The 11,787-nt window shown below is 17.9% G+C and overlaps 3 protein-coding genes across 3 annotated transcripts; 2 read left to right on the top strand and 1 right to left on the bottom strand.

The window, feature by feature from the left end:
* Window positions 1-527: 527 nt before the first annotated feature.
* On the top strand, window positions 528-6,221 carry PGAL8A_00087400 (chromosome associated protein, putative; the record flags this gene model as incomplete). The annotated part of the gene is made up of 21 exons (XM_028671266.1): window positions 528-615; window positions 766-1,763; window positions 1,878-1,994; window positions 2,072-2,194; window positions 2,283-2,385; window positions 2,459-2,580; window positions 2,685-3,071; window positions 3,267-3,785; window positions 3,870-3,962; window positions 4,044-4,091; window positions 4,179-4,303; window positions 4,378-4,498; window positions 4,586-4,646; window positions 4,766-4,839; window positions 4,919-5,026; window positions 5,109-5,199; window positions 5,281-5,367; window positions 5,533-5,662; window positions 5,735-5,785; window positions 5,907-6,015; window positions 6,195-6,221. The coding sequence occupies 21 exons, from the start codon at window positions 528-530 to the stop codon at window positions 6,219-6,221; spliced, it is 3,582 nt and encodes a 1,193-aa protein (XP_028525992.1).
* Window positions 6,222-6,566: 345 nt separating this feature from the next.
* PGAL8A_00087300 (ubiquitin carboxyl-terminal hydrolase 13, putative) lies at window positions 6,567-9,663 on the top strand (the record flags this gene model as incomplete). Its single annotated transcript, XM_028671255.1, has 4 exons — window positions 6,567-6,661; window positions 6,961-9,230; window positions 9,391-9,478; window positions 9,573-9,663. 4 exons carry the CDS (start codon window positions 6,567-6,569, stop codon window positions 9,661-9,663), a joined length of 2,544 nt encoding a protein of 847 aa, XP_028525991.1.
* Window positions 9,664-9,922: 259 nt separating this feature from the next.
* Window positions 9,923-10,744, bottom strand: PGAL8A_00087200 (50S ribosomal protein L10, putative; the record flags this gene model as incomplete). The annotated part of the gene is made up of 1 exon (XM_028671244.1): window positions 9,923-10,744. The coding sequence occupies one exon, from the start codon at window positions 10,742-10,744 to the stop codon at window positions 9,923-9,925; it is 822 nt and encodes a 273-aa protein (XP_028525990.1).
* Window positions 10,745-11,787: the final 1,043 nt, after the last annotated feature.

Here is an 11,787-nt window from a genome sequence, read left to right as displayed (position 1 = left end):
ATTTAACATATATATGTATATATGTATATATATATATATACATATAAAAAAAAAAAAAAAAAAAAAAAAAAAAAAGTACAAGACTTCAAAAAAAAATAACTTTTTAAACAAGTATTCTTTTTGATCCTTTAAATGTTATATAAAAAAGAATATAATATTAAGGTTCTGTAAAATAAACATATGTATATATTATTCATAAAAAATAACACAAATTAATATTATTATCTACCCATACATATATTTGTAAATATAATTTTTTTTTTTACAAACTGATCGTTATATGAGAAATATATGAAATGATATACAAAATGTATTTTTAGAAAAAAAAAATATTCTTCGAATATTTTAATTTTTTTTTTTTTTTTTTTTACAATTAAATGATAAATAATAAAGCAGAAATTAAAAATAAATGAAATAATATATTTTTTAATTTTCTTCATAAATATTATAGATACGCATATATATATATTTCCCATATTTTTTTTGATATTTAAATAATAGACAATATATATATATAATATGCAATAATGTACATAAAGCAAATAAGATTAAAAGGTTTTCGAACTTATAAAAATGAAACAGTAATTGATTTTACAAAAGGAATTAACTGTATAGGTATTTTTATAAATAGTTAAGATTTTCAAGTCAAAATAATTCCTTATTTTTATTTTATATATTTTTTTTTTTTTTTATTTCTTTCATGTTTATATATATTTTTAATTTTTCATATTAATGTATATTCTTTTTAATTGTAACATTTTATAGTTGGGTTTAATGGATCTGGTAAAAGCAACATTTTATTGGCAATTGAATTTATATTAAGTGATATGTGCGAATATAAAAATGTTTTTTTGCATGAAGGAATAGGAAACGCTGTTAGAAGTTGTTTTGTTGAGATAATTTTTGATAATTCAGAAAAATACTTTAGTATGTTTAAAGAAAATGAAATTAAAATAAAAAAAGTTTTAGAAAATATGAAGTGTGAAATATTTTTTAATGAAAAAAATATTAGTAAAAATCAATATGTTGAATTATTGGAAAGTTGTGGTTTATGTATTAATAACTTATATAATATTATTAAACAAGGACAAATAATCAAGTTAAGTAATATGAAAGATGAGGAAATTTTAAATTATTTAAAAAGTATATTGGGTGCAAAAATATTTGAAGAAAAAAAAAGAGATGCGTTATCAATGTTAAAAGAATGTGATTCTAAAAAAGAAACAATTGAAAAAGAGTTTAATGATATGAACACTAAATTAGAAAGTTTACAAGAAGAATTTGAGAAATTTTTAATATATAAAAAGTTGGAAAAAGAAAAAGTTCATCTGGAATATTTTCTAAATGAAATTAATTACAAAAATATCTATGAAGAAACACAAATTCTAAAATCAAAATTGCAAGAATTGAAAAATAAAATTCAAGATGAAGATAATATTTTAAATATGAGCAATAATTCTAAATCAGAATATACAGAAAAATTAAATAAAATGAAATTGGAAATAGTTTCATATCAAAATGAGTTAGATAAAACTGTTTCAGAAGAAATACAAAATAAAAGATACATTACACATTTGGAAATTTTAATTAATGAAAAAAAGAAAGAAAAAAGTTTAAAAGAATCTAAAAATAAAAGTAAAATTGAAAATATGAATCAAATTAATGAATTCATTTCAAGAGTTAATGGAAAATTACAAAATCTTAAATCTGTTATCAATATAAAGGAAAAGGAAATAGAGAATAAGAATAATGAAATAAATATGGTAATATTTTTAATTCTACAAATATATTGTTTTATTTATAGATTACAATAATAGAAAAAAAAAAAAAAAAAAAAAAATTTAAATAAAAAAATAAATTTTATTTTTTTTTCTTAGTTATTATCAAAAAATAAGATAGAAAATACAAAGGAGGGTAATTATTCTCATAATGTGAAAAAAATTGAAAAAATGATAAGTGATCTTAATAAAGAAATATCATTTTTAGAAAAAGAGGTTATATAAAAAAAAAAAAAAAATGAAGTAGGATATGTTTTTTTTTATAAATTTTAATAATTTTACTTTATTTTTAGGTAATAAAAAATGAAAAATATTTAGGAGAGTTAGAAGAGGAATCTAAACTTTTAAATACAAATATTAAAGAAAATGAAGCTTTATCTAAAAAATATATCGATGAAATAAATGAATTAAATAATGTAAAATTAAAAAATTTTAAATCATAGAAAAATATGGAAACTTATTTTAGTATCATGTAATTTTTTTTTTTTTAATACATTTTTATAGAAATCTGAATCTTACGTTGAACAAAAAAGACAATGTCAACAAAAAATATCAGAAGGAACAACAAATTTGAATAACATCAAAAGTCAAATAATTGAAGTTAATGGTAGATAATTTTGTAAAATGAAATGTTTTTTCAGATATTTATATATGTATTACGTTATTATATACTTTTTTAGATAAATATGATGAAATAATAAAAAGTTCAAATAAAGAAATTGTTAAAATTGTAGAACTTATTTTAGAAGACACAAGCATAAATAATGACAATATTATAGGATTTTTAATTGATAATATAAATGTTATAAATTTAAATTATACTAATAAATAAAATATTCAATAAACTGTTATATTAGAAATATATATATATATATATGATTTATTATTTTTTTTTATTTTATATAGGTAGATAAAACATATATTAAAGCTGTTGATACAATTTTGGAAAATCATTATTTTACTTTAATTGTTAAGGATATGAAAACAGCGAAAAAAATAATTGAATTTATAGAAAAAATAAAGGAAGAAAAAAAAACTAAGGAATTTGATTTTAAAGATTTTTTCTTTGGAAAATTAACTATAGTGCCTTTATTAAATATAAAAAAATTTAATGAATTCATTTATCCTAATGATAAAAACATTATTCCTTTAATAAATTGTATAAATTACGATAGTAAAATATATGAATTTTTAAAAAATATTTTATTTAAAACTGTCATTGTGAAATCATTAGAGTCTTGCCAGAATTATTTAGAAGATAATTATAATTGTGTAAATATTGATGGAGATTATGTAAGATATATATAAAATATATTACATGTATATATTCATAATCATATAATATCATTTATATAAAAGTGTCTCAATCTATACATGTATTTTTTTTTATTATTTTTTAATAACACCATATTTTATTTTTGAATTTTAATAATATTAACTGACCTTATTCATATTTATTTATTTATTTTTTTTTTTTTTTATGTACAGTTAAGCAAGCATGGTTTTATGTATGGTGGATATAATAAAAAAAAATATGGCATTTACACAATTTACAATAAGTTAAAAGAATTAAAAAAAGAAGAAAAAAATGAGAAAATTAATATTGAAGAATTATATAGTAGTATTGAAAAAATAGATGATGAATTAAGAGTTCTTTATGATAAGAAATCAGTTTCGTTAGCTCAAAAAAATGGGTGTGTAGCAACTCTTAATTCAATTACTAACAATGTTCATATAAATGAAGAAAACATTAGAACTACAAATGAAAAAATAAAGTCACTGAAGGAAAAAAAAGAAAGTCTTGAAGAATACAAAGATAAATTAAAAGTACAAATATTGCATTTACGAAATAATAATGTAAATCCAGATGAATCAGAAAAAGAGTCTCTTGATATAAATTCATTAAATGATGAAGTAAAAAAATTAAAAGAAGAACTTAATAAAATTAGAAATGAATATGACGATTTTAAAAATAAGTTGGAATTGCTGTATCAGAAAAGAAATGAGGTAATTTTTTTGTATATTATTTTTACCTTATGTATTTAAATGAATAAATAACGAATATTTTAAAATTGTCTTCTTTATATTTAGAATGATTCTAAAATATTTATGGAAGAATATGAAGATTTAGATATCGATGAACACAATAAAGAATTAAATGATAAAAAAAACTTAATTGAGAAGGTAGGAATTTTTATATAATAAGAAAATTAAAATGAAATGAAATATACTTCTAACATGATGATTTATTATGTTTCTTTTTAGATTGAAAAAGATAAGATACATTGTGAACAAAAAATAAAACAACTTAATGTAAAGAAGAAAAAATAAGTATTAAAAGTTGTATTAAATATTCCAATTTATTTTTTTTCTTTTTTCATTTTTCTTTTTTTTTAATAGAAAGAAATAGAAAACATAAAATCAAGCTTAGATAAAATTTTAATAAATGAGAAGAAGCATAAAAAAAAAATATTAGACTTATGTCATCAGATGAATCAAATAAATGAAGAGCTTAGAATTTTAGAGTAGAATTATATATATATATATATATGTATATATGAAATAATACAATTATTAAATATTTTTATTATATTTATAGAGGAAAGGAAGAAAATATAAGAAAGAAAAAAATTCTGTTACCTCAAGAGTCAAAAGAATTAGAAGAATATAAAAATTATAATAAGGCACAATTATCTGCAAAACTCAAATCAGTAACACTTGTAAGAATTATATGAAATGAATATAACTAAATTCTTTTCTTTTTTTTATCTCTCTCTCTCTATATATATAAATATATAATTTTATAGGAGATAAAAAAATATTCAAATGTGAATGAAAAAGCAGGAGATAGATTAAATATTCTCATGGGTATGTTCTTATTCAAAAAGAAAAAAAATTACAGAAAATATTTTAATAAAGAATTGATGTTTCTTCTAATTTGATATTCCTTTTATCATTAATTATTATTTATTATTTATTTTTTTAAGCTGATTTTAATGAACTGAAGAAAAGGAATGAAGAAATAACTGCATCTTATAGAAATATTAAAGATATGATACAAGTATAGATAATTAGTAAAAGCAAGTATGTTTTAATTTATAAAAGTGTAAATTTTATTTTGTTTTTTTTTTTTTTTGAAGCAAATAGGAAAAAAAAAGGATGAAGCTCTAGAGGCAACCTATATTAAAATAAATAAATATTTTTCTGAATACTTTTCTTTACTTTTTAAAAATAGAAAAGCAAATTTGGTTATAATATATATATATATATATATATATTTATATATGCATATTTTAATGTAAAAAATATTTATTTATAATTTACTGTCAGGTTCTAAAAAAAATGAGCGAAAAGGAATATAAAGATAAGTTAAAGGAAATGAATGAAAGAAAGATAAAAAAAAAAATAATTGATGAAGAAGGTAAAGAAAAGCAAAACAAATATATATATATTAGAAGAGATATAAATACAATAAACTTTTTACAATTATTATTTATTACAGCATATGTTGATAAAATCACAGGAATATCAATAAACATTACTTCAAATGATGATGATAAAATGACTTATACAATTCAAGAATTGTCTGGTAATTAAATAGGATATTTAATATATATATATATATATATATATATATATATATATATTTATGTATGGCTTTTTTTTTTTTCTTTTTTTTAAATAAATATAAAAAAAATTTAATTATTTTTGTTTGCATATATTATTATTATATATATTTTTTTTTTTTTACTAGGAGGAGAAAGGAGCATTGTTGCTATTTGCTTATTTTTATGCTTAAATAAAATTGATAATTTTTCCTTTTTCTTTTTTGATGAAATAGATGCAGCTTTAGATACAATTCATAGAGATAATCTTTCATTATTGTATGATAAAAATAAAAAGAAATAAATTAAAAAAATAATTACACTTATTTCTATTTTATTTTTCTTTTACAGATTAAAAGAACTAGCTAATAGAGGAACGCAATTCATAATTACAACTTTTAGGTATATTAAATAAAAGAGATAAATAAAAAAAAAAAAAAATAAATAAAATAAAATAACAGAAACATATATTTATGCTTATAATTCATTTTAATTTTTTTTTTTTTTATTTTTTGAAATAAAGAAAAGAGCTACTAGAATATTGTGAAAATCTTTATATAGTAAAAATAATAGATCGAGAAAGTTATATATCTAAAGGAACAAAAAAGGATGCATACGATATAATCAGCATTGTAATGAAATTATTTTGAAAAATTTATGAATATATATACATTAATACACATTTTATTTTTTTGAATAAAAAAATATAAAAATAATTTAGTGTACACCAAAAATAAATTTTATAAAAAATGCACTTAATTGTTATTTCTAATTTTTTTATTTATTCTTTTTTTTTTTTTTTTTTTTCTAGGAAGAAAAAAATGCTTTAGAAAATTAGATCATTTTCTTTTTTTATATGGAAAAAAAATTTTAGATAATTATCAGCTTATTAATTTATTTTATTTTATTTTTTTTTTATTTTGTAAAGTTAAAAATTATTCACTTTATTACTTTTATTTATTTTAAATTGTGTGCATGAAATTTATATTCTTTTTTTTTTTCGTAACAAAAATATTTAAAAAAATATATTTTTTGACATAATATTAACGTATACTTTAAACTTTACCATTATAAGTAAAAACATATATAAAATAAATAAATATATGTATTGGAAATAAAGGAAAAAGTTTTCTTACATATTTTATCATTTTTTTTTTTTTATAATTCATTTAAAAACCAAAATATGACTGATATTAAAAATATAATATCCTCTATTTCTACTAATATAAATGAACCTACGAAAGAAGATGTTATTTATTTAGGCGAATGTAGTGTAACGTAATCATTATAAAGAGATCTAAAAAAAAAAAAAAAATATGAATGAATGAAATATTATAATAATGATATAAAAATATTACAGGAACTTAGTGATAAAGCATATTAATAATTTTTTTTTTTAAATAAATGTTTATTTGAAAATACACTTTAACCATATTTTATTATATAATAATATATTATGTATTTTAGAAGAATAATATATTTGAGTGATAAATTTTTTATTGATATATTTATATGTATATACATATATTTATATATATATATATACATATATTTATATATATATTTTTTTTTAACAGAGGACATAAAGATTTTTTTGAGGATGGAATATTTATTGATTTATTATCTTTTGAGAGCTTTAGTTTGAATTGTTTAAAATATAATTATAATAGAATAAATAAAATAAATGAAAGTAAGAAGCACAGATTTTATTTAAATATTAAAAAAATAAAAAAATTGTTAGACACAGTAGAAAAAAGTGAAGTAAGAAATCTAAATATTAATTGCGAAGGTGGTTTTAATGAAAAGAAGGTGTATGAATATGAATTTGAATATTCTGTTTATGATTTGGAGACTCAAAGTTATATAAAATTAGAGGATTTGGATGATAATATAAGAAAAATATGTAACAGTATAATAAATCATAAGAATGAAGTAAAGAAAGAAAATTTAAATAAATGGATTAATGAAATAAAAGAAAGTAAGTATGCAAAAAATTTAATACAGCTTCCTAATATTAAAATAAAAAATGAAAACTTACAATGTGCAGTTTGTAAATCTAAAAAAAATATTTGGTTAAATTTATCTGATGGATATATTGGTTGTGGTCGTAAAATTTTTAATTATGGTGGTGGTTGTTTAAATAATGAAGAAGGAGCATCATTAAAGCATTATTATGAAAGTGGAAAAAAATATCCTTTAGTTGTTAAAATTGGTACTATTACTAAAGAAGGGGAAGCAGATGTTTTTTCCTATGCAGATGATGAAAATGATAGTGTAATAGATCCTTTTATAGATGTACATTTAAAAAACTTAGGTATAAATATTATGAATTTAGAAAAAACTGAAATAACTACATTAGAGAAGGAAATAAAAGAAAATCAAAATATTAATTTTTCTTCTATACTTGATAAAAATGTACAAACAATTTGCGAACAAGGGAAGATAGGATTCATAAATTTGGGTAATACTTGTTATATGAATTGTGCGTTGCAAGTTTTATTATCTATTAAAGATATAAGTTATAGATATCTAAATAATATTTATGATTTTTTATTAAGTTTAGATTGTAAAAAGAAAACACATGAAGATTTATTTTTACAATATGCTAAGTTATGTTATATGATATTTCAGAAAGATTATATAAAAAAAAAAAAAAAATATATTAAAAATTTTAAAGAACAATGTTTAGAAAGAAATATAGAAGTAAATTATGATAGTGATATTGATGAAGAAAATTGCGTAAGTGTTGATCCATCTATGTTTCGCAATTGTATTAATCAAAAGAGTAATTCTTTTTGTAACAATAGTCAACAAGATATTTATGAATATTTGTCATATCTAATCAATGAGTTAATAGATAATGAAAATAATATATTTGAAAGAATATTAAAAAATAGTAATAAAAGAAAATTGAATGAAACGGAAGATAATAAAACTGAAAACAAAAAAGTAGATTCCTCTGAATCTTCTAATTCTCTAAATGGAATTTCTAAAATAAAAAATGAAAGGTCACTTTTTAATTATTTCACTTTTGAAATAGAACAAACGATAATCAGTGATGAAAATAATAAAAGTGTAAGCTCTTTTCAAAATATTATACTATCTTTAGATATTCCAATAGACAGCTCAATATTAAAAGGTAGTGAAGATGATTTAAAAAATATAAAAATTTCTTTAATGGATTGTTTAAAAAATTATATTAAGAGAGATAATATAGAGGAATACTACTGTCAAAAAGAAAAAAAAAGAACATGTGCTCAGAAATATATGAAATTTAAAACGTTTCCTCCTTATCTTTTTATTCATCTTAAGCGTTTTTATGCGGATGAAAATTGGTGTGCAAAAAAAATTAATATATCTGTTGAAACAGATGAATATTTAAATATTGAATTTATGAGAACTGAATCAAACTTAAACAGTGGTACCAATGAAAGTATTAATTGTGAAAATCATAACAATGAAAATTTAAATGATGAAAGTAAAATTTTAGAAGAATATAAACATGTATTAGAATCTTTATTAAATTTAGGTTTTGAAAATGATAAAGCAGTGGAAGCCATTAGAAAAGTTAAAGTAAAAAATGTTGAAAACTGTATATCTTATATTTATGGTGAGGATTCAGTAGAATTAGACAATAAATCAAGTTATCAGAAATCAGAAATAAATTCTAGCAATTTAGATTCTATTATTAGTCTAGGAGTAAAAAAAGAAGTAGCTATGGCATCTCTTTTAATAAATAAAAATGACTTACAAAAATCTATTGATTACATATTTTCAAATTTAGATGTATTAACAGAATCCAAATGCAATTTAATTATAAATAGTCACAAATGTAATGATGGTTTAGGTAAAAAACATAAAAATATACACATTGAAAAATATTATATATAATATATTAAAAAAAGTGCCCTTAAAAAGACTATTCAAAAATAAAAAATTTTTTTTTTTAAAATTAATAAATATACATTTATATGCTTTTTTTTTTTTTTTTTTTTTTTTTTTAATAGCTAATTATGAATTAATAGCATCAATAGTACATATAGGAAATAATGCCAATTCTGGTCATTATGTATGCTATATAAAAGATGATTCTCAGTAAATATTAAAACATGAAATAAAAATATAAAAAAAAAAAATACATTTTTTTTTCTCTTAAAAATTCATATATACATAATTTTTTTTTTTTAAGGTGGTATGTATGTAATGACAATAAAATTGGATTATGTAATGAAAATTTAGGAAAAGATACGGGATATATTCATTTATACAAAAGAGTATAAATATAAATTATAATATTTTTTCTTAATATTTTTTGTTATTTTACTTTATTTTATTCAATTTTTTTTTTTTTTTTTTTTAATTCATTTTTATACTTTTACGCAAATGTTACTTTAATATCAAATACTACAAAAAAAAAAAAAAAAAAAAAAAAAACAAATTTTACAAAGTTCTATAGTTAGAAAAAATAAACTTATTAAAGAAAATTATATACATAAAAAATTTTTGGAATAAAAATAAATCATAACAAAAATTTTATGTTTATAAATTATTTTTTTGGGTATTTAAATAAATTCCTCTAGCTATAGAAGAAGGAATTTGCAATATAGAATTAGGTATATTAGTTATTGTTTTATTAATTTTATTTATGATATGGCCAAAATACACATTATATGATTTTAAGTTTATTAGATCTTCTGTTTCCTTTTTATCTAAAACAGTATTTTCATAAACTGATAATTTTATGAAGTTATTAAGCTTATAATCTTTATATAATGAACCAAACATTTTATTACTATAAAGCGTAAAAGATATATAATTTTCATTCATTATGAATAAATAAACATTACTTTCTTTTAAATATGGTGTAATAGCTTCAAATGGGGTATTTTTTACTGAAATTTTCATTAAAGTGTTTTTAACCATATGCATACGCACATGAGGTCTAGGCATATTTATAAGTAAATCCATTCTTAAATTTGGTGTTAATTTAAAACTGTTTAATTGAATTAGTAACTTTGTCACTTTTAAAATTCTCCTTACTTTCCTAACGGTTTCTTCTTTTCCTTCTCTTGTATTTCTGTATCCATCACATTTTCTACTTTTTAACGAAAAATTTATATTTTTGCATATCTTTTTTTTTTCAATTGAATTTTTAATAAAAACACCTTTTAGGAAACATATAATATCTTTTGTTCTTAATAATGTACCTTTCTTTTTTATTGATGATGCTGATATAATTAAAGATTTTTTATATATGTTATAATTTTCAAACTTTTTTGAATAATCAGTAAATATATCATAAATGAAATACAATAATAATAAAAATAATATATATTTAGTTTTTATTTTTTTTATAAACATTATATATATATATCATCATTTATTTTAGAAAAAAAAAAAGAAAAATATAAAGTGTTCTCTTCATAGATTATGATGGTTCCCTTTTACATTATTTTATATTTTTTTTTTATTTTATACAAAATATTTTTTTATGTAATTTTTTTTAGTTCATTTTTTATATTAATTTTTCTTTTATCTTTTATCTTTTATCTTTTGATAACCTCTTTAAGTATTTTGTATTCTCAAAGCATGTATCTTTTTTTTTTTACAATATATGTTTTAATATGTTTTTACATATGAATATGTTGAAATATAAATTGAAGCAGCTTTAATTTATTATTAGTAAACTATTTAGTTAACAGCTTAGAAAAATTGAAAAAAAAAAAAAAAAAAAAAACCACTATATAGTATTATTATTTTTATAAAGAAGGCAGAAAATCATAGAATTAACTCATCACTATAAAAAAAAAAAATGAAAAAGTAAATATGTATTTTTATTAAATATATAAATTCACATTAATTATATAATTTGTTTTATTTTCATTTAAAAAATTGTGTTTTTTTAATATTTATTAATGTATAAGTATATTTACATATGTATTCGTAATTTAAAAATTTTTTAACAAAAAAAATATCTTAAAGTTGTAATTATAGGAAAATTAAATTATTTTAAACTAATTGCATGTATATTTTTTATAACCTTATATTTTTATTAAAAATATATATATCCATATATTGAGGTGTGAATATTTGATATGAACAGAATTTTAAAGTTTTACAATTAAAAAAATGTTAATTGTGAAATGAGTGTTAAAAAAAAAATTTTTAACTTAATAAATATTAGAATTATTAAAATTGTGTATATATAACAATTCAAAAATTAAAAATAAAGATTTTTTAAATAAAAAAGCAAAAATTGAATTATCCAAATAAAAAAATATATGTATCAAAGGTTAAATCTTGCTTATGTTATTAATGTTAGAAAAACAGAAAATAAAGAATAAAAGTAAGGTACTTTAGAATCGAGGATAAGTATTTTAATTATCTTAAAAATATATATCAAA

The sequence above is a fragment of the Plasmodium gallinaceum genome (assembly GCF_900005855.1).
Source record: "Plasmodium gallinaceum strain 8A genome assembly, contig: PGAL8A_v1_61, whole genome shotgun sequence".
Classification (NCBI taxonomy): domain Eukaryota; phylum Apicomplexa; class Aconoidasida; order Haemosporida; family Plasmodiidae; genus Plasmodium; species Plasmodium gallinaceum.
The sequence above is the reverse complement of the archived record's forward strand: the minus strand, read 5'-3'. Positions and strand labels throughout refer to the sequence as shown.